The following is a 23,918-nucleotide window of genomic DNA, read 5'->3' on the forward strand; positions in this document are numbered from 1 at the left end:
GAGAGAGAGAGAGAGAGAGAGAGAGAGAGAGAGAGAGAGAGAGAGAGAGGAAGGAAAAGAGGGAAGAAGGGAGATGGGGGAGGAAGAGAGTGAGGCCACACACTTGTCTGCTGTGTGGGCCCAGGACCCTGAGAAGGGGACTGAGCTGGTGTCTGCCAGGCACAGTCCTGCTCTCTCCAGTGTGGAGATTAGCTGCCTGGGGCCAGGTGGGGATCTCAGAACTAGAGCGGAAGGCTCATCGCTCCAGGATGCTCCTTGGTGGGGGGAACCCATGAGACAGCTGCCCAGGGGCTTTTCTAAGTGTAGAGACAGACAGGCACAACATCCAGTAGAAGAAGTGAGAGCCCCTTCTTTGAGAATGAGATAGATGTAGGGCCTCCTGAGTTCTGTTTCAACAAAGAAAGGTAAAGGAGTGAGAATCTGACTCTGTATCTTCTTGGTATAACCTAAGGAAGTTCTGGAAGGTTGTAGAAAACTCCACAGCTGAGTCATCCCCTACAGAGTGTAGGGGACAGGCAGATGGACACGGGGACAAAACGAAGCCCTGGTAGCATCCCATGTTGTGCTTTTGGCATTTTAAGAACTCATGATGTGAGAACACAAGGCTGGAGAGCCCAGAGATGGGGCAGGGCCCAGGACTTTATTCTGCTTGGGGATCAGTGAGAAACCCCAAAAAAAGAAACAACAAGGGCATGGATCCAAGGGTGGTACCCAAGAGTGACCCATATGAGCTCCGCTTTGACCTGCACACCCTTCTTAGGGAAGGAGTTCAAAGAGACTTGGCTGGCTTCTAGCTGCCTCTCGGAAAGGCTGGCTGGTCTGCTGAAGGAAGCTCTCACCGCTGCAGGCCTGTGCTTGGCTGGAGGTAGGGAGTGGACACGCTCCAGACAGGTGTGGCTCTCAAGCAAACTCCAAGTCACCTGTCACATCACTGTCTTGTATACCGAAGGCATTTCACCTTGTCAACTGGGGCAAAGGGAACAACACAGAGAGCAGCCATCTTCCATGTGGCAATGGATGCTGTGTGTGGCGCCTAGGATGTGCCCGCCATTGTCTGCAGCTCCCAGGATCTGTGAGGGAAACTGATAAAACCCCTGCCCTGTCCTGTGAGAGGGCTTCCATCCTCAGGGCAGCAAACAGACTGCAAATGGATCATTTTGTAGCCAGGCATGGTGGCGCACGCCTTTAATCCCAGCACTTGGGAGGCAGAGGCAGGTGGATCTCAGTGTACAGAGTGCCAGGACAGGCTCCAAAGCCACACAGAGAAACCCTGGCACAAATACATTTTCTAAAAAGGGTATATTTTTAAATTAACTCATTTACTTCCGGGGTGGTGAGTGCAGGCCCATGAATGCTGCCATGGGCACGTGGAGGTCAGAGATCAACTCCCTGACGAAGTAGGATCTCCTCCTTTGTGCCAGGCTGCGTAGCCTGTGAGCTCCTGGCTGTTCGCAGCTTCCTCTCACTGTGGCAATGTTAGGAGTGAAGGTGACCCCACTGTGTGGGGCTCTTTACATGGCTTCTGTGGACTGAACTTGGAAAGCAAGTTATTTTGCCTGCTAAGCCATCTCACTGATGGGGTTCGCTGTTTTTGAGACAAGGTCTCAGGTAGCCCAGGTTGGCCTCTAAGTCACCACGCAGCTGAAGAATAGCCTTGAACTCTTTCCTTCTCTGCCCTCAACTTTCCCAGCATGGGTGTGACAAGCCTGCGCTGCTTTGACTAAATTATGCATGGCTGGGGATAGAACTCGGGGCGTCATGCGTCGTGCGTCGTGCGTCATGCGTGCTAGGCGAGCACTAGACAGCTGAGCCACAGTCCCAGTCCTCCACAGTCTGCAGGAAGGCAAAACGTGTTATGGGGATGAATGAAGGAGTTTCCATTTGAAAGTCCTGAGGGTGGGGTAGAGCAAGCCTCCTACACAGCAGGGCACTTGTCCAGGGAGAGGCAGAGGCAGCAAGGGGGACAGAAAAGACGGTGACACGGGCCACCAAGAAATAACAAAAAGCGCTTTAACAGAGGGGCTCAGATAAGCTGCCAGTCTTCAAATATGGGGGCCACGGAAGGAGTGAGGCAGGGGAAGGGTGTGTGATTCCAGACTCCTGCAAAATGCGTGTACATCAAAAAATGTTACGACTTTTATTAGTTATGACAATTGCTGCAAATTCCCTATCTGTCATACAGCCAGTCAGCATTCTTCATAAAATATATAGACTAAAGTGAAGATTGTGAGTCCAGAGCCCTTGAACAGGGCTGGTTCTATGGATGTGGCTGTTCAACTACTGAACTCTGGGCTGTTCTGGAAGGGAAGGGAAGGTAGGACTAGAAGCTGAGGCTCCTGGGCTGTCCCGGGACTCTGCCTTGGTCCAGCACTGTGATCTTGGGCAAACTGATTGGTGAACACACACACACACACAGAGATACAGACACACACAGAGACACACACAGACACCACATACACACACGCACACGCCCCAGAGGGGGGCGAGAGAGGAAGAGGTGGGGAGAACACCCTCAGGCAGCAGAGCCAAAGGTGAGGGACAGTGACTCACGGCTTTCAGGATGCTGACGGCCTCCTTGCTGAGCCAGACAGGGTACAGTACGTCATCATGAAGGATGGATTCGAATAAGTCGTCCTCGTTGTCGGCCTCAAAGGGGGGCTGCCCCGCCATCATCTCATACATCAGCACCCCCAGGGCCCACCAGTCCACCGAGGGGCCGTACTCCAACTCCTGCAGGATCTGTTCAGGAAACGGAGCGGTAGGGTCATTTAAGAGCCTCCCCCAGGAACACAAGCTCTCATGGCACCTTTGTGTCCCTACCTTCGCTTCCCACTTGCTCCACCTCAGAGTGGAGTTGTGTTCCCCGATAGAGGCTATCCCCAGCACCCCCAGAGAGGACTGTGTGTGGGAGGAAGATTGAATGTGGGCGGTCAACAGTCCTCCGGCACAGCCAGCACCTAACCTCTGGTGGAAACAAACGGCAGTCCCTTTGTTCAAGCTCCTGAGTTGCACTGAGGGCCACTTTCAAAAGAAGAGAGCACAGTTTAACACTGAACTCTGGGTTAGGGGGCAGGATAGGAACTTCAAACGGCCATGCTGAGAGGGATGTGGAGCAAGCCCAGGCCTGTTGTCACACACAGCTGGAGGGAGGAGGAGCAATATGCTGACTGCCCAAGTAGGAAAGAGACCAGAATCTCTTTTTCTTTTTCTTTATTCCCCCTGAGCTAGGTACCCATGACTAGCCTGGAATTCACTCTGTAGACCAGGCTGACCTCGAACTCCCAGAGAGATCTTCCAGCCTCTGTCTCATGAGTGCTGGGATTAAAGGCGTGCACCACCATGCTTGGCTTGAACCAGAAAGCTGCTATTCCTTAAGTGGTGACCAACACCAAGCTTACCTGAGCCCCGTAATCCAGGGAAAGAAATAACAGAAAAGACATCTCCTGAAGCTCACCTGTTCTACCCAGAAAGGTCCATTGTGTTCTGTCTAAAGACCCGTTCTTGTCCTTTCTCCTGGTTCCCTGAGTCTCACCAATGAATTTCTCATTTAATAGACCCTATAGATCCCAGGGCTTGTCCTTGGGACAGCCTTGTGAATGAATGCTATCTCCATGGGCAAAGTCAAAGTTCAATCAGTTCTATGACTGTCTTTGACAATGGCCACCCAGCCTCAGCAGCATCCCCTCATCCCAGACACTGCTTATCTGGCCCAATGGGCAGAGTCAGAGAAGTAACTTAGGTTGAACCCATGTAGGAGATGCTAAGCAGCTCTCTGGAGCAGTCCCAAATTACTTGGGATAAAACAGAAATCAATAGACACATCTAAGAACCCTAAGGACACGCGCAGTCTAGGAACAATCTAACTCTGGGATGGAGAAGACTGGGAGATGCTGTTGCAACCTCTACAGTATTTTATCCCTTTCCTTAGCACGTGAGCTTTCTCCAGTCAGTGCTCAGTGTAAAATCAGAACTATAGGCTGCACCGGACTGGGGCCACAGCCAAAGCCGGGTCTTCTTCCAACCTCCCGAGATCTAGTCGCAGGCTGGCTTACCAAGTCTTAGTGGTACCCTGGTTTCTTGTCACTCAAGGTCATGCCCGTGCCTGTTCCTCCAGAGAGTCTTTTCAGATTTCCTAGCATTCTCCTGTTCCCTCAGGCCTTGCCCGTGTCTAAGGGTTGTGAGCACTTCCCTTATATATATGGCCATTTCAGTCACTGTTTCCACAGCCCGCATCCTCCCGGGAGCATCTGGAAAGTACCACAAAGTTATTCCCCATCATTTTCCAGAGCCTGCTGCTATGGCCAGCCCACGCATATACTCAACACAGCTACCACTTCACACCTTTTGCTGAGCCTGCTGCTGTGGCCAGTCCACTCATATACTCAACACGCTACCACTTCACACCTTCTGCTGAGCCTGCTACTATGGCCAGCCCACTCATACACTTAAGACACAACTACCACTTTGCACCTACCACTGTGTGTCTATCTTATCCAGTGTATCCTGTTAACTCTGAAGCTCATGGCGCTAGCTGATAAGGTGGGCACTTCAGCATTTTGGGGTGGATGGTTAGCATCTGTGCCTCTGTGGTTTGGTACCTTGTGTACACTCAGAATGGGTGATGCTGTGGAAATGGCAGGGTGGTTTTATTCAGCCTTCCTAGGTTCCCTTTGAGCTTTGATTTTGGTGAAATCACTTTTAACTTCCTCTTAGGCTCTGCCCCAATTATCCATGGCTTGATCACCTTGCCAGTCATGGAGCTGGTAGGGAGGGTTAAGTTTTGGACATCATGGGAGGGTAAGTGGTATGGAAGCCAGCCCTTGAGAGGGTCAAGTGTTGAGTTGAGAGAGTTGAACAGGAACCAAGAGCTGACAGCCATTTCCTGAGGAGCAAGGGCCAGGTGTGGAGAAAGAACGGGGCTTGAGAAGTGCCAGAGGGGTGCAGAGGGTGTGTATGGGGGAACTGGCAGCGCTGCTCCCTCAGAAGGTGGCTCTGGTTTCAGGGCTAGCCTCTCCTACTTGAATAAAGGTGTTTGCCTTCTGAAGCCCTCCCACCTTTAATCCCATTAGAGTCTTAAAGCAGCCTGCTGAGATGGGCAGGGCAGGCATTAGGATTCCCATGGGAAAGATGGGAACCCAAGGTTTCAAAAGACTTCCTGACTTCATGGAGGGTACATGGGGACATTCTGGGCAGGTCTGGACGCAGCTCTCAGTACTGTTTCTTATACCCCATGATATAATCCAATGGTAAAGACAGCACGGGAGGGAGCTACACTTGGCCAGTCTTTGTCGTGGGCTGGGCACTGTGTTCTGTGTCGTGGGCTGGGCACTGTGTTCTGTGTCGTGGGCTGGGCACTGTGTTCTGTGTCGTGGGCTGGGCACTGGGCACTGTGTTCTGTGTCGTGGGCTGGGCAATGTGCTCTGTGTCATGGGCTGGGCACTGGGCGCTGTGTTGTGGGCTGGGCACTGGGCACTGTGTTGTGGGCTGGGCACTGGGCACTGTGTTGTGAGCTGGGCACTGTGCTCTGTGGTCTGTGTCGTGGGCTGGGCACTGGGAACTGTGGTATGGCATGTGCTCAAGAAGTAGAACTTCACTTCACCCTCTCACTAGCCCTCACCAAGGCAGGCACACCGTTCTTGATCAGCTGTCATTTGCCTACCATAAGACCAGCATTTGTTCGCCATTTCCAGGGCTCTAATGATTTTATACAATGGGCACAAAGGACAGATGGGCAAGGAGAGTTATGAAGCCTTGTGCTAAGCACACTCAAGAGTCTTGCTAGTGCGCTACTTTACATGGAGCTGGACTGGGCTTCTCCTTGTCCTTGGGTTTTTCTTGGGCAGAATCCTTAACTATTGTCAGCTCTTTGATCCTTGTGGCACGGGCTCACTGAGAGACAAGAATAGGAGCTTCTTACCATGAGAAGAATTCTTTACCATGATAAAGAATGAGCGTAGAGGATGAGAAGGTGAGACTCATTCTCAGTCCCAGTGAGACTCCCTCCTCTCCTTTATTTTTCCTTGCCAGCTGCCTTGCTGCTATTCTTGCTAAGGAAACACATTAGCAGAGAGGATGAAATCTCTGCTTGTAGAAGATCAGAGCTCCAAAGAGCATGGAGATGCGGAACCCACAAGCTTCACTCCTGAGCTCTCCCTGGCCCTTCTTGTGTGCAGGTCTGTCCTTTACCCTGCCTGCTTGTTATCGTTTGTAGAAACTTGATCCAGTCATAGAGTATTGAGAACAAATCCTAAAACTAGAGGTTCAATATCAGCACAAGGAATCAAAGGCAATGCCGGTTTTTCTTAAAGAAAAATCTCCCTAGACATTCATTGGCTATCTTGCAATGTCATCAGAGTGTAAGAGGCTATAAAAACAAAACCCACAGGGTGAATCTTTCTCTGAACACTTAAAACATTTTGACATGAGTATTCTAAAGAGGAAGTATAAGAATTTCAGATCAAAGACACATGGGTTCAAATTCTAGGCAAGAGGCCATTAGAGCTGCTCCCATGAGCCAGGTGTACGAGTGAACCCAACAGGTATTCTGTTATCCACAATTAGCTCACGTGTACAGGAGACAAGGGAACGTCTGGAAAAGCAGCACTAACTCCAGGAGACAGCCAGGGAAATGATAGCTAACACTATCACCCCCATGACCAGGACAGAAACATGCAACAGAAGCAGTTACATTCTCCTGCTGTCCAGTTCAAGTTCACTAAGATCAGAATGTTTGAAATATTTTGTGACACAGGGTCTCAGGAAGCTCAGGGTAGCCTCGGGCTTCCTATACAGCTGACTATGACCTTGAACTTCTGAGTCTCCTGCTTCTACCTCCTGTGTGCAGGGATTACAGTCCTGCACAATCAGGTTTGGCTTATGTGGTTTCCAGGGGTGCACTGTGAAGGTTCTGCTCAGCCTGTTGGTGTGTACTGTGGTGGTCTGCCTTCTTCCTGGGATGGACGTGATGAAGACCCACCTCCAAGGACACCCTTAGCTAGTAGGTTCATGGATCCTTCGGGGTTGAAGTCACATTCCTGGCTCTTTTTATCCTAATTTGTGTTCATCATTACACGCACTAATAAACCACTTGCTCTATCTTTACTATTTTAAAATTTTGTTGTATTGATTAGACCAGTGTGTGTGTGTGTGTGTGTGTGTGTGTGTGTGTGTGTGTGTAGAGGTCATGGTGAAGGTCAGAGAACAACTTTTATAATTGGTTCTCCCATTCTCCCTTTAAGTGTATTCTAGGGATTGAATTTGGGTTGTCAAGTCTATGCTATTAGTGTGAAGCATGATTAATAAAAACTCAGAGAGAGAAATTGGGGTTCAACCTAAAGATCTGAAAAACAAAGCAGACAGTCATTGGCTCTTACCTCGACCTCAGTCCAAAATGGCGATCCTGCCTCCAGGAATCTCAGAATGAGACTGTCTGAGACCTGTCTCCTCTCTTTTTATAATCCTCTTTAGGGCTAGGATTAAAGGTGTGCGCCACCATTGCCTGCTCTGTAAGGCTGACCAGTGAGGCTGTTTTACTCTCTGATCTCCAGACAAGCTGTTATTGAATTGAAATGCCGCTATACCAGTCCTTTTTCCTGCTGAGCTACCTCACCAGCTTTTTAGTTATGCTACTTAAGTTTCCTGAAAATGGCCAAAGTGCTGTCATCTCTTGGCTTCCACACAGGTTGAAATGTCACATCCATTCATCCACACATTCAAAAGAAACTTGTGTGCTGGACCCTGAGAATGCCCAGAGTGAAGCAGAGCCTGCCTTGAGAGGACTCACAGCCTGGAGCCGTGGCCCTTCCTTCTCCTTGGTTCCACTCTGACCCTTCCTATGGTTTCCAACAATGCTCTCCTCGTCCTGTGCTACGTATTCTCTGCAAGTCGATTTCTCAATTCTAGATGCTCCGGATGCTTCTGTACCCCGAGGCACTCTCCTGGCTCGGGTACTTTGTCCTGCATATAGATGTGTCACTCTGTCTAGACAACAGCTCCTGTAGAAGAGCAACTGGAGTCTCAGGCAACTCCGTTCCCACGCAGCTTCGTTTAGCGGGTGCTCAAATCACGTCCACTGGAAGGAAGCCTCTCCACACAGGAAATACTTAATGGGACTGGTGCCCCTCTCCCATCTTATGTGTCTCAAAACCATCAAATACATTTAATTGTCTATGGGGCTATAATGGCTAAGTGTGAATCATGCCTGCTAAGTATCTCTTGGTTTAGGACAGACTGCTCTGGAACACACAAGCCAAACGGTCACCTCATGGTGAGCACGCTATCCCCTTAACTTTCACACAAGGCGAGCACAAGGCAACCCTCTGGTGAGGCTCACAGTGCACATCTCTGACCTTTGCTTACACCTCTTGCTCCACGCATGTGCCTCACTTGCGTCCTCAGTGCAGACGGCAAAGCCTTTCTGGCTTCACTATGGATGATACATTCAGTGAAGCTACTTGCTGCCTTTTCGGTAGGATTTCACTGTTCTGATTGGGAAGAAGTGAAAGCTCTCCTGAACGTCAACCAATTTATCTTAGCCCTAGCTCTGCTGGTAGCTCTGGACTAGGATGGGCACGTGACACCTTGTAAGGACTCACTCAGGCCTGGGGACTAGCCTGTCACTCTCAATCCACGTATCCTGTCCTCATTACCTACTACCTCATCCTTCCAGAAGAATCACGAAACCATCTTCCTTCCATGTCTTACTCCTAGAAGACCCCCACCCATTTCTGGATCCTTCTCTTAGCACCTTTGGGTGACCCTCAAAGGTTTAGCATTGGATTGTTGCTTCAGCCCTGATACTGAGAGAGAGAAGTGGTCTCTGCACACGGGGCTCACCTCGGGGGCTATGTAGTCGGGGGTCCCACAGAAGGTCGTAGTGGTCACGCCATTCAGAATCCCTTCCTTGCACATCCCAAAGTCAGCCAGCTTGCAGTGACCTTCGGCATCTAGAAGGATGTTGTCCAGTTTCAAATCCCTGTAAGATAAGTTAAGATCACATGGTTAGCCTCACACACACAATGGGGTCTTCTTGTGTTAGACACACCCTAGGGAAATCCCCAGTGAAGGGAGTCTTGGGAGAGGGGGTGTCTGACCTGCCTCAGACTAACCCTAGTCTGGGGCATCTCCCAGCTTATCAACCTTGAACAATACTTACAACTCAACAAAACTCCTTCATAGTCTCCTGGCTGCATTAAAGTTTGGACTCATGTCATTTAGACCCCGCTGTGAGGAATGAGTAGGCCCCCTATCCCACATCCTTCACAAGTTAACAAGCTTGGGGGATACAGGGTGACATATACAATATCACTGGATCAGAGAAAACCCCGAGAGTCTGAGCTGCTCGATTTCAGGGGGAAATGACTGGAGACAGGTGTGGGCATGAGAACAAGCAAGAAGCAGTGGCCTTCGGGTGGATGGAAGCTAGTTTGGACAGATGGCAAAGAGAGGAACCGAAGGAGAAGGGGGATAGAGGCAAAGGAGAGAAGACCAGAGAGCAGGGTTCCTGAGAAGAGAGAGACAAGACAGACAGGTGTGTTAGAGTCAACCCCAGAGAGCTTGAGGTGTCAGGAAGAGGGGTTTGAAATCCATGCTGAGGGGACTGAGTCCTGCCTGCAGGAGCATGGTGCCTATGCAAGATCAGTTTCCTGCAGGTGAGAGTCATAGGTCATACTGGCCTCAAACATGGTGGCTCCTCTGTGGCCCATTTTAACGCTCCAGGGTTCTGAGATTTCTTATCTAAAACCTAGAGTCCTAGATAAGAATTTTCCCACCACCCCTGGAATCTCCAGGTCTGGTCCCATAGAAGGGTCTAGATTATATGGTTGGAGGTTCTCATTCTATGCCTCTCTCAGCCACTACTCTGGGCTGTTGAGGTGGGCCTCTCAAAAAGGCCTCTTCCCCAACGAGCAGAGGTCAGGAAAGGCCACGCTCATGGCCTGTTGGCATCTGAACTTGAGCTCCTGGCATCCCATGGGGCCCAGACTGAAGGAGAGGTGGGGCAGGAAATACTTCTGGTGCTGCCTGTGTTGTATCGGTGACCCTATTCCTGATTACAGTTGGAATTCCTTGAGAGAGAAGAAAGCACATAGGAAGGGCTGCTCTAAGCAAATGATCCCCAATCACAGAACACCGAGCCCACCCAGTTGCCCACAGGGGCGAAGTTCTGACCCCGACCCTGGCACCGAGTGAGGGCCAACAAGGCTCAGCTCCAGCGAGGGTGGGAAGGCAGGAATGAATGTCGGGCTGGGATCCTGGCTGCCAGGGTTTCATCACTGGCTATGGTATAGCCTTGTTAAAGTCACCTTGCTGGGCTGGGCCCATCTGTCAGGTTGGGGTCACACACTGTTTGTATGCTTGTTTGAGGCACTAATCGGATGGAGTGTGCGAAAGGCGGAAGTCTTTATTCAGTTCCTTTGTGGAACCTTTGCAGAAGTTTCTTTACGGGAACATGGGACTGGCTGAGGCAAATATTCCTCCATGCTGAAGTACCCAGGGTTGCCTCTACAAGGTCCACATGACTGCCACACAGATCATACAGCAAGGACTGTAAAACCAGTGAAAACAATGTTCTGGTGGAGACTGCACTCACACACACCCCCCATTACCAAGTTCAGCATTCTTGCTTGGAACCTGAGCTCTGAAGAGCAGGCAGGCTCCGTGGCTAAGCATTTTCTACCCTTGCAGAAATACAAAGCTGAGGCAGTGGGGAGGTAAGGGATTTATTTCAGGTGACCAGGGTTTCCTGCTCCGAAAGCTGCTCTCTTGGCCCTTGGGCTACCCTCCTTCCAGGGCCAGCCACCACCTTAGCTAGATAAAACACCCCCAGTTCTGCTCTCAGCGCACCCCGCTAAAGCCTTTGTTGTGCCATAGAAGGGACTTACAATCCTTTAAATTAAAAATCTTTTCATGCAATGTATTTTGATTGTGCTTCCCCCTCCCTCAACCACTTCCACCTCCTTACCCACCCAACTTTACCATCTCTCTTAAAAACAAACACAAAAATCAAAACAAGCAAAAGCACAGTAAGACAAAATAAAAATCATGCCCAAATGAAGCAAAATGAGACAAAAATACCATTAAATTCCTTTTATGTTGGCCAACTCCTTCTGGGCATGGGGCATCCCTGGAGTACGCTTGATATACCCAGTGACACTCCAGAGAAAACTGACTTTCCCTTTGCCCGTGGGTATCAACTGCAGATAGTTTCTAGGGGAGGGTTGGGACCTCGTGTCCACCTCCTCCTCTCTGCGCTGGCAACTGTGCAGATGTGGTATGTGCTGCCACAGTCTCTGGGACTTCATGGGTGTATCAGTCCTAGGGAGTCTAGGACACACGGCTCTCTCAAAACAATCCATCACTTCTGGCTCTTACAATCGCTCCTTTTCCACACAGATTCCTGAGCCCTGGGGACAGGTGGCGGGAGGGAGTTGGTGATTTAGGACTGAATGCTCCAATCTCTCTCACTCTCTGTATATTGTTCAGTAGTGGGCTTTTGTGTTAACTCTTGTAGTTCTGGCTGTCCTGGAACTTGATCTGTAGACCAGGCTGGTCTGAAACTCAGAGATCTTCCTGCCTCTGCCTCCCAAGAGCTAGGATTGAAGCCATGTACCACTATCACCTGGCTTTTATGTTAATTCCTATCTGCCTAGAAGCAGTTTCTCTAATGTGGGTTGAGTGAGGTGCTGGTCTATGGGCATTAGCAGTGTGTCACGAGTAGAGGAGAGTCTAAAGACTTCAAGACAGTCTTTCTCTGGCTCTGATGTGCCTCAGGTTGCCACATAGAACAGTCTAGGCACCCACCAGCTCCCACCCTCCTCTCATGGGTTTCTGGCTAGCTTGGGACAGCCCCCTCATTCTTTCCTGCTGCCTGCTTTTCTTTCTCTAGTTTACTCCTCCTGGCCTCTGCTTCCTGCCCCTTCTTCTCCCTGGGGAAGAAGTTGACCCAGCTGCTGTCGGATGTGAGCAAGTCCTACGGGCGCCCTTGGCTATGACCTGGATTGGCCCTAGCCAAAACACTCCTTCCCACCCTGTAGCCACTGAGGTATGCAACTCTACCTCTGTTCACTTCCTCCTTTGCCATTCAGATATCCAAGTTTTTGAAAACTCTTAACTTTGCACGCAAAACCAAACAAAGAAAAAGTGAGGGACTTCTAGTCCTTTTTCTTGGAACAGAAGGCTTAGAAGGCACTCTCCCCCCCCCCCCCCCCCCCCCCCCCCCCCCCCCCCCCCCCCCCCCCCCCCCCCCCCCCCCCCCNCTGGGGAACCAGGCTGGCTGCTATTAGAACACCATTCCTCTGGAGCTTTTCAATCTCATCACAAAGTGTTCATCCGTCTGGGGCAAGCTTGTCTGGTGTGGGCTTGTCAGGGGAAGCAGTGTGTGTGTGTGTGTGTGTGTGTGTGTGTGTGTGTGTGTGTGTGTGTGTGTGTGTTGGGAGTGGGGCTTTAGCAGATGAGATCCCTAAGGAAGCCAGGCCATGCCAGCTAAGGGAGGAAAGAGAGGATGTCCTTCTCTATGAGGAGGAGGGGAGACAGATGTTGGAAGGAAGCAATGGAGGACAGTGTGGTCCCTGTTTTCCTCCCTTCTCTTCTCCAGCAATGGCTGCCTTAGGGCCCTAGCTTTCCACTTCCCCAATCCTGCCCAAGAGCCTCTCACCTGCAGTTTTTAGTGCTGCTGCCCCAATAGGAGTTGTAGGCCTCTCTAGGAGGTAGGGTAGAGAGGAATGGTGCCCAGCTCTGACTTCTGAGGGGTCCAGCTATAGGGCAGGGGAGAGGGGAAGAGGCAGGGGCAAGTCCTTCCTCCCGGAGAACTCCCAGGTACTCAGAACCTAGCCTAACACAGAGCAAATGTTTAGCAACCTTGACTGGAAGTGTTCCAGAAAGACAACTGCCCAGGCACCAACCTCTCCTTCTCAGTCCTCAAACACAAGAGGGCATCCATAGTCTGGTACTTTTTATTGTTTTTTTGTTTGTTTGTTTTGTTTTTATTTTTTTGAGACAGGGTTTTGTTGTGTAGCCTTGGCTGTGCTGGAACTTACTCTGTAGACCAGGCTGGCCACAAACTCATTTTTAAATTTTTAAAATTTTTTAATTTTTAAAGTACTAAGGAGCTGGGCACACGCCTTTAATCTCAGCACTCAGGAGGCAGAGGCAGGCAGACCTCTTGAGTTTAAGGCCGGCCTGGTCTACAGAGCGAGTTCCAGGACAGCCAGGGCTGTTACACAGAGAAACCCTGTCTCAAAAAAAAAAATTAATGTCATAGGTCATTGTTTTAGAGTAAAACATTTAGGACCACCCTTTTCCCTATACATGTGATGTGAAAAATCTTTACTTAATTTATTGCTAATTTCAAATTCATGTTTTCCTTTTTAATAGATCATATATGCATGTGTCCGCAAAACAGAAACCTGAAGGATGCCAGGGCAGAGAGAAATAATCCCCCTTTTGGCATGGAGTCCCAAGTCATCCTTTCCTTCCTGAGAGGCAATTATTTTGTGTTCACTTCCTGTGTACCCTGTTGGTCACGCTTTCTACATAAATAAGAAAACATGAATACACGTTCATTTTTCCCACTTGTAACGAAAGGGGTCCTTTCCCAAGAATATCTTTTTTTTTTTTTAGCCTGGCATATATTAGAGTTCTTCCCATTGCACTCATCAGAAAGCTTCTTCGATGTTTATGGCAGCATAATGCTCTATCATTTTTAATCAAGCAACATTAAGACACCCCTAGCATTATACTATAACCCACACTGTTGCCTTGAACAGTCTCATGCATGTGACATTTTACATGGGTATCAAGGAACTGTATGCACTTTCTAGATGTTTCTGAATTTCAAGCAAGAATGTGGGTTTTGGTTGGTAGCACCAAGCTGCCCCATTAGAAGCTAAAACATCTGACTTTCCATTGACAGCAGATGGGGGTGCCTGCCTCTCTACATTCTTGCCAATGAGTTAAGCTGCCAAGCTTCAGTTGCATGCTAGGTTTAAGTACTATCTTACAATCTTCCGTTTCTGTAGAAGTACAAGTGTTTACTTTCATATGCTTAAGAGGGAACTGCAGGGGTGTGTGTTGTACTCATGTGCACACACTTTTCTTCATTGCGGTATTTTTTGCTAATTCTTAGGAGTTATTTCACATTAGGATACAGACTTGGTATAGAATAAAATCTGGAGAGACTTCCACCAAAAGAGGCCTGAAGCAGCAACCTCCACAGGAGCAGGTACAAGGGAGCTACCTCTGAGAGAGCAGGCCTGAGTCAGAGACCTCTGTGGGTCTGGGTGTGAGTCAGGGACCTCCACAGGAGCAGGCCCAAGCCAGGGAGATTAATGCGAACAGGCTTTATCTAGTGACTTCCACCTGAGCAGGCCTGAGGCAAATACCTCCTCAGGAGCAGGTACAAGGGTGCGGTACTGGGGCATGAATCAGCGACCTCTGACCTCTTAGGTAGCAGGCTGGAGCCAGCGACCTCTGCTGGAGCAGCCCCAAACAAGAAACCTTCATGGGAGAAGGACTGAATGATCCCCAGTATTGCAGAGCAACCCCTGGGAGCACTGAGTGATCTCCAGGGTGACTGGAACCACATGACCAGGACTGAACCATGAGGAGTAACCATCTGAGCCTTGGATCTACTGATACCTGGAAGATTGATCACCAGAGCCCCAACTATACCAATCAGAAGAAAAGATGGGTAGACAAGGTAAGAATATACTCAACACCACAAAGAGCAACACAACGCCAATAAAAACTATTGGTCCTGTTGCACGAGGAGGGGTCCCTTTGTTTGTCCTGGCTGCCTGACTAGCTTACACCCAAAATAATCACACAGAAACTATATTAATTTAAACACTGCCTGGCCCATTAGCTCTAACTTCTTATTGGCTAACTCTTACATATTAGTTTAACCCATCTCCATTAATGTGTATTGCCACGTGACTGTGGCTTACTGAGGCAGGAGAACCATAGTGTCTGCCACTCTGCCCTTCTTTCCAGCATTTAGTTTTTTCTACTCTGCCTACCTAATTTCTTCCCTATCAAAAGGCCAAGGCAGTTTCTTTATTCAACCAATGAAAGCAACACATAAACAAAAGGACTGCCTACACCAGGTCCTACAACAGGAAGACTTGAACAACCAATTATAGATGAAGCAGGAGAAAATGACAAAAAAAATAACTTTAGGAGAATGTTTGAGGCCCTTAAAGAGGAAATGAAAAATTCCTTCAAAGAAATAGAAGAAAAGAAAAACAAAAAATTGGAAGACATTCACAAATCCCTTAAAGAAAACCAAGAAAAAGCAATGAAACAGATGAAAGAATCAATTCAAGACTTGAAAACTGAAATAGAGACAATAAAGAAAACACAAACCGAGGGAATTACAGAAATGGAAATTATGAGAAAATGATCAGGAACCACAAATGCAAGCATAAACAGCAGAATACAAGAGATGGAAGAGAGAATCTTAAGCACTGAAGATACAATAGAGGAAACAGACTCATCACTCAAAGAAAACATTAAATCTAACAAAAGCTTAACACAAAATATCCGGGAAATATGGGATACCATGAAAACACTAAACCTAAGAATAATAGAGATAGAAGAAAGAGAAGTCAAACTCAAAAGGACAGAAAATATATTCAACAAAATCATAGAAGAAAACTTTCCCTACCTAAAGAAAGATATGCATATATAAAGTTTACAGAATACCAAACAGACTGGATTAAGAAAAAAAGTCCTTTTGCCACATAATAATCAAAATACTAAACATACAGAATAAAGAAAAAATACTAAGAGCTGCAAAGGAACAAGACCAAGTAACATATAAAGGCTGACCTATCAGAATTACACCTGACTTCTCAATGGAAACAATGAAAGCCAGAAAGTACTGGTCAAATATTATGTAGACATTAAGAATCCAGACTACTATACCCAGCAAAACTTTCACCCACCATAGATGGACAAAACAAGATATTCCATGACAGAACCAGATTTAACCAATACCTACTCACAAATCCAGCCCTACACAAAGTACAAGAAGGAGAACTCCAACCCAAGGAAGTTGGCTACATTCACAAAAACACAGACAATAGATAATCTCACAGCAGCAAATCCCAAAGAAGGGAAAAAACACACATGATAATATCACCAACAATGAAAACTAAAATAACAGGAGATAGCAATCACTGGTCATTTATATCCCTTAACATAAATGGACTCAACTCACACAGGCTAACAGATTGGATACGAAAAAGGAATCCATTCTGCTGCTGCATACAAGAAACACACCTCAACCTCAAAGACAGACATTGCCTCAGAGTAAAGGGTTGGGAAAAATTTTTCCAATCAAATGGACCTAAGAAACAAGCTGGTGTAGCTATCCTAATATCTAATAAAAAAGACTTCAAACTAAAATCAATCAAAAGAGACAAAGAAGGACATTTCATGTTAGTCACAGGAAAAATCCATCAAGAGGAAATCTCACTATTGAACATCTATGCCCCAAATACAAGGGCACCTTAATATGTAAAAGAAACACTTCTAAAACTTAAATCACACATTAAACCCCACACACAAACGTGGGAGACTTCAACACTCCACTCTCACCACTGGACAGATCTGTCAGACAAAAAATTAACAGAGAAATAAGGGAACTAACATATGTCATGATTCAAATGGACTTAACAGACATCTATAGAACATTCCATCCAAATGTAAAAGAACATACCTTCTCAGGACCTCATGGAACCTTCTAAAAAATTGAACACATACTAGGTAACAAAACAAACATTAACAGATACAAAAAAACTGGGATAATCACATGTATCTTATTGGATCACCATGGCTTAAAATTAGAATTTAACAGCAACACTAATTTCAGAAAGCCCACAAACACATGGAAATTAAACAATGTTCACCTGAAGCAATGGGTCAAGGAAGAAATTAAAGACTTCCTAAAATTCAAAGAAAATGACCACACAACATACCCAAATTTATGGGACTCAGTGAAAGCAGTGTTAAGAGAAAAGTTCATAGCACTAAATGCCTACATAAAGAAGCTGGAAAAATCTCACACTAGTGAATTAACAGAGCATTTGAAAATTCTAAAATAAAAAGAAGCAAACTCACCCAGGAGAACTAGACAGCAGGAAATAATCAAATTGAGAGCTAAAATTAACAAAATAGAAACCAAGAAAACAATACAAAGAATCAATGAGACAGAGTTGGTTCTTAGAGAAAATCAACAAAACAGACAAACTTTAAATCCAAACTAACCAGAAGGCAGAGAGAGAATATCCAAATTAACAAGATCAGAATTAAAAGGGGGAACATAAGAACAGTAATGTAAATCTAGGGAATATTGAGGTCATATTTTGAAAACCTGTACTCCACAAAATTGAAAAACTTAAAGGAAATGGACAACTTTCTGGATAAATATCACTTACCAAGATTAAACCAAGACCAGATAAGCAAATTAAATAGACCTATATCTGCTAAGAAATAGAAACAGCCATCAATCATCTCTCAACCAAAAATAGCCCAGGACCAGATGATTTCAGTGCAGAATTCTACAAGATTTTCAAAGAAGAACTAATACCAATACCCCTCAAATTGTTCTACATAATAGAAACAGAAGAAACATTACCAAACTCTTTTTATGAGGCTACAATTATCCTGATACCCAAACCACATAAAGACATTACTAAGAAAGAGAATTACAGAACAATCTCACTCATGAACATTGATGCATAAATAATAAAATACTGGCAAATTGAATCCAAGAACACATCAGAAAAATCATTCACCATTATCCAGTCAGCTTCATCCCAGATATGCAGGGATGGTCCCACATATGTAAATCTGTCAATGCAATCCACCATATAAACAAACTGAAAAATAAAAACCACATGATCATCTCATTAGATGCTGAAAAAGCTTTTGACAAAATACAACATCCCTTTATGATAAAGGTCTTGGAGAGAGCAGGGATACAAGGAACGTACCTAAACATAATAAAAGCAATATACAGCAAACCATCAGACAACGTCAAACCAAATGGAGAGAAACTCCCAGCGATCCCACTGAAATCTTGAAGTCCTAGCTAGAGCAATAAGACAACAAAAGGAGATCAAGGGGATACAAATTGGAAAAGAAGAAGTCAAACTCTCACTATTTGCTGATGATATGATATTTTACATAAGTGACCCCAAAAATTCTACAAGGAACTTCTGCAACTCATAAATACTTTTAGTAATGTAGCAGGATACAAGATTAACTCAAAAATATCAGTAGCCCTCCTTTAAACAGATTATAAATGGGATGAGAAAGAAATCAGAGAAACAACACCCTTCACATTAGCCACAAATAGCATAAAATATCTCGGAACTCTAACCAAACAAGTAGAAGACTTGTATGACAAGAACTTTAAATCTTGAAGAAAGAAATCGAAAAAGACACCAGAAAATGGAAAGATCTCCCATGCTCTTGGGTAGGTAGAATTAACATAGTAAAAATGGCAATCCAACATCTTGTGGATTAATATCCACGTCTTTGATTTGGTTCCATTGGTCCTCCTGTCTGTTTTTATGCCAATACCAGGCTGTTTTCAGTACTGTAGCTCTGTAGTAGAGCTTGAAGTCAGGGATTGTGGTGCCTCCAGAAGTTCCTTTATTGTACAGGATTGTTTTGGCTATTCTGAGTCTTTTGCTTTTCCATATGAAGTTGAGTATTGTTCTTTCAAAGTCTGTGAAGAATTTTGCAGGGATTTGATGGGTATTGCATTGAATCTGAAATTTTTCCCAAAGCACAGAAATACTGTTCTCCACAGAACATAACTTACAATATCTCACCCATGCCTGCTCTAGTATGAGAATCATTCAACTGTCACTGCCCCTAAAGCTGTTCTCTGAATCTGTTGAATGGTACTGAGAAAGTCCAAACACAGCTCTAAGAAGACTGGAGAGTTTCATATAAGGGGAGGGGGAGTAGTGGCTGATGAGATGGGGTAAGGCTCCACGACTCCTTTCAACTCCACCTCTGAAGTCTAATCCAGTTCCACCAGGCACCTGGGGAAGCTCCATCTGAAGTCCTGTGTGTCCACCTGAGTTCAGTGCCACAGAACTGGCACAAGCCATCCAGAAGGGCCCATGGTTTGGAGAAGGATGGATTTTAATGAGAAGGTAATGAAAACAAAGACCCAGTGTTCAGATGCCCCCTGGAAGCAGTCAGCCGGAAGCCTTGAGTCTTGGTTGGGTGGAGGCGCCCAGAGCACAACCTCTCAGGGCCAGCCTGGGGTAGGTGCTGTGTGTGGAAACCAGCAGCACTGAGAACACAGAGCCAGCGGGGATTTTCTGGATGCAGGTCTCCTTTCTAGGAGCTGCTGCTGCTGCCTTGCATGAAAGAGTCACTTGGGGCCGCTTGCAGCTACTGCTCCCCTTTCTTATTTTCTATGGGGAATTTTGGAAATCCCCTCCCATTCCACACTCTGAGGTCCATGACTCTCTTCTTTACTAAGGCTGTGCCCTGCACCAGCCTTGGTGTGCAAAATCTCTATTGGTCTGGAAGGACGTTCCTTAAATATATAACTTCTACTGCCGTGAACTGAGTTGCAGGATTTTGCTTTGTGTCTAAAGTGCCATGGATCAAACTTGGGGCCTCAGGCATCTCATCAAGTATTCTGCAACTGAGATTTACCCCTGGTTTATTTATTATTTCTAATAAACTTGGAAAGAAAATAATTAAATCACTTTAAGGCAGTGGTTCTCAGCCTGTGGGTCGCAAACCTTTTGGCAAAACTCTATCTCCCAAAACGTTTACATTGTGATTCCTAATAGTAGCAAAAATTACAGTTATGAAGTAGCAGCAAAAATAATTTTATGGGAGGGGGTCATCACAACATGAAGAACGTTATCAAAGGATTGCAGCACTAGGAAGGTTGAGAAGCACTGCTTTAAGGACAAATGCCTATTCTTCCTGGGCCGCAGCCTGCTAAAGAAACTCTCAACCTCTAGCTTCAGGAACTCTGTCACCGACTGACAGTCACCGACTGACCACGTATGTCTCTTGGTCACACTTCTGCCTCAGGACTCCCAGGTGTCACAGTCCCCTCCCTTTGTGCTCTGTCACAAACACTGGTGGCTCAGTGCTGCGCTTGCTTCCCAGGTCTGTCCCAGCCCTCTTTCCAAACTGTTCACCTTCCTCCTAAATCTCCAAGAAGTTCACTTCCCCACAAACCTGCCCATGTGACCAGTGAATACTAAACCCTGTGAGAAGTGTCTGAGGTGCCTTTAGACTCGGGGACACACATAGAGCTGTTGGTTTGCCCTTGACCTCACTGCAAAGCCTACAACTCTGGCATGCAATAAGTGTCAAGTAAACTCATCAAATGGAGCAACTGCCAAACTCCTCAGATTATATCTTCTTTGACGAAAATGAGAAGTCTTTGCCTGCCTCATCCTTTCAAGATACATCTTCCTCCCTTTGTCCATGTGTGGGCATGATTATAGCATTGCACCCCTTCTCATTCACACACACACACTCATGCATACATACACATACACACATGCACACACACATACACATACATACACACATACACATAACACACGCACATACACATACATACACACATACACATAACACACGCACATACACACAGATACACACAGACAGACATACACAAACACACACATAGACACAAACACATACACACAAACACACACATACACACATATATGCACACACAAACACACATACACACACACAAACACACACATACACACATACTTCTGATCAGCTGAAACACAATACACAGTCCAAAGACAAATACCTCTAAAGCCAAATTAAACAAATACACATGTGAGCCTTCTTTCCTTAAGAATAATAAAATCTGTTTTCTGTCCCTTCAGAGGTCAGTCCATTTTCAGCTCTCTGGCCTTTCAGCAGGCCATTGATAGCCTTCAAGTAGTTGGGGTGACCTCCTGTTTGCAAGAGGACGTGTCTTCCCACCCCTGTCAGCTTTGCAGACTTCCATTTGTGTCTCCTCAGCACTTTATGGAGGTCAGGTGACCCGCCAGCGCTGACCACCGTTCTAGCACGTGGGTCTCTGTGTGGCAGGACATAGAAGATGGACGCTAACTAGTTTTCCTGACATAGGATCTTGAAGGGTCATTTTCTGGCTGTCCCGTCTGGGAATGCTGGCCCTGCACTGGGTCCTGCAGATCACTTCCCCCAGGATCCAGGCATGGCCCTCCAAAGGTTACTCTAGGTCCTTTTGCTGGCACGGTTCTTTCTGTGATGACAGAGGGTTGGCTAGACCAAGAACTCCACATCTCTGGGACCTAAAAAAGGCAAAGTATAAGCTCTTTCCTTCTAAGGGCAGTAGTGCCGGCCACTTGTCCTCTGCTGTGGGACTCGCCACCCTCAGTGTTCTGGCCTCAGTTCAGGTCTTCCTCTACACCCCAGGATCCACCTTGAATACAAGAGTATGTCTTCTCCTTGGTATCTCCAATGCCCAGCATAAAACAGACTCAAGTAAAACTCAGTAAACATCACGGAACTCTTAGAGGGCCTGGCGAATGAGGGACAGCTCACTCGTCATTGTCACAGCATTAACTGGCTGGCTACTAAAGGGGACTTAGCAGAGGTTCTGCCTGTCATTCCATTCCAACAGTGAATGAACATTAAGTACCAGGTACTTTGCAAGTCTCTGGGGACTGGGCTGTGACCACAAAGACAAGGTTCTTTTTCTCACAGAATTCAGATGAGGGAACCCAGTATATAAGCAAGATGAAGAAAGACAAATTGTGCCCATTTCTGTGAAGGGAGTAACAAACCAAGGTGCTGTGACCGTAACTACAGTGAGCACCTGGGAGGGAGGGGGTGACTGCTGAAGAAGAGAGTAGCCAACAGCATCTGGACCAAGAAGAGCCTAGGAAGAGCCTCTTCTCCAGGGAGAGGAGATGCTGATGGGACCAAGGTCCCCAAGGCAGGAAAGAGTAGCTGAGCACAAGGAACTGTCTGGAAACCCACGTGGTTAGGCAGAGGAGGGAAATGGCACCAAGTGATAGGGGAACATCCTGCTTTCAGAGCCAGTATAAAGAGCCTGAATCCCAGAGTGCTTGGAGGCTACTGGACACGTACAGAGATGCCCTGGTTGCATCGAGTTCTTCTTGGGTATAATAGGGAGAATAGGTTCGAGGTTATGGGAGAGCATCAGACTCACTGCCTGTCTATGGTGGTTCGGGCCTTACCTTAATCGCTCCTGATGATAATGGGTTTGAGCAGCTGTGTGTGTTGTTTGGAAACATGACTGCCATGGATGTGATCTGAGAAATCTCCTCTCTACTTTGGTTTTCCTGTATCCATCTGAGCCGCCACGATCGTGGAGATGCTAGGATATACCAGACACTGTGGCAGCTCAGGCTCCTTCCCCATGGAGTGATTCGTTACGCATGAACGGCACGCAGTGAGATCAATGCTGGGACATCAGGGAAGGATGTTTCCAGTGCAACTTTTGAGGGTCTTCAGGGTGTCGCTCATCTCGCCATCTCATCTCACACTTGATAAGAGTAACACAGGAAAGCAACTTGTTTGCCGTTACCTCTGTCCATGGATATAGTTATTCTGATGAGTATGACAGTTTCAAAGTAATTGGCCCCTATAAGGCACATTCCTTGTTAAAGGAAGTGTATCATGGTGAGAGCAGGTCTCCTATGCTCAAGATACCTCCCAGTGTCCCAGTTCACTTCCTGTTGCCTGCACAAGATATAGAACTCTCAGCTGCCTCTCCAACACCATGTCTGCCTACATGCCGCCATGTCCCACCGTGATGCCAACAGACTGAGCCTTTGAACTCTAAGCGAGCCTCTCCAGTTAGATGCTTTCCTTTATAAGAGCTGCCATAGTCGTGGTGTCTCTGCACAGCAGTAGAAGCCCTCACTAAGAATGAGTAATGTGGTTAATGACGTGACGAGGGATGGGAGATGAGAAAGACACTTCCTAATAGACCTCGGAGCCTATTTCCATGCCAGGGGACACAAAGAAGTACTCATTTGACATCAGTTGGCATCAGCACACTGTCCAACAGTATGAAAGCTACATATGTGCTTTCCTTGTTAGTAACTCTCTAAAAAGATGTACTTTCACTTATGTGCGTGCGTGTGTGTGTGTGTGTGTGTGTGTGTGTGTGTGTGTGTGTAAGTCATATGTGAGCGCAGGTATCCAAGGAGATTAGAAGATGGGCTCAGATCCTCTGGAACTGAAGTTAGGGGCAGTTGGGAGCCACCTTCTGTGAATACTGAGAATCCAACTTGGTTGCTCTTCAAGAGAAGCATGGCCTCTTACCCACTGAGCCGTCTATCCGGCTCTTTGCTGGAGATCTGTAAGAAGCAATGACTAACCCCACAATCAGATAACTTATTCTGCAGTGACTCCGAGGCTTCATTCTCAGGTACATCCCTGAGTTATTTGTCTTGGCTGTAAACCAGCATGCTGTTTGACACCTCAGGTTTTCAGCTGTCGGTATAGTAGCTGAAGGTCTGCTCTCTCCAGATAAGCCTATGCAGTGAAAATGCCCTTGTCTGGCTTATCAGTTACATCTTATAAACGTGTTTCCATGAGTCACAAGCAACCACCCAGTGGTAGCAGCGATGCTCTCTGTCCCACAAAAGGGCAAAGTCAGTGGACGCACCGACTTTTCCTCAGGCAACATAGCAAAGTGATTGAGCACATGGAAGTGATTTCCTGCCACCTGTGTGCTAGGGATCAGTTAAAAATCTCTTCAGAACCTTTTTTTCCTCATCTAGAAAAATGCAGATAATAGCCCTTCCTGGAGGGTGTGGTAGTGCACACATGTAGTCCCAGCCACTGGGAAAGGGGAGGTGGGAAGATCTTGGGAGTCTGAGATGAGCCTGGGCAGTACATCAAAA

The 23,918-nt window shown here is 46.8% G+C and overlaps 1 protein-coding gene across 1 annotated transcript in view; it reads right to left on the minus strand.

Annotated features, from left to right (window-relative positions):
• Prkce (protein kinase C epsilon) overlaps positions 1-23,918 on the minus strand; it is a 514,828-nt gene that overhangs the window by 29,085 nt on the left and 461,825 nt on the right. The window contains exons 12-13 of the mRNA XM_050146031.1: positions 8,836-8,974; positions 2,551-2,739 (exon numbers count right to left, since the gene is read on the minus strand). Coding sequence (XP_050001988.1) covers positions 2,551-2,739; positions 8,836-8,974 — 328 coding nt within the window. The remainder of the gene's footprint in view (positions 1-2,550; positions 2,740-8,835; positions 8,975-23,918) is intronic.

This window comes from Alexandromys fortis, unplaced genomic scaffold (genome assembly GCF_014885135.2).
Source record: "Alexandromys fortis isolate MF-2015 unplaced genomic scaffold, M_Fortis_MF-2015_v1.1 scaffold_42, whole genome shotgun sequence".
Taxonomy (NCBI): domain Eukaryota; kingdom Metazoa; phylum Chordata; class Mammalia; order Rodentia; family Cricetidae; genus Alexandromys; species Alexandromys fortis.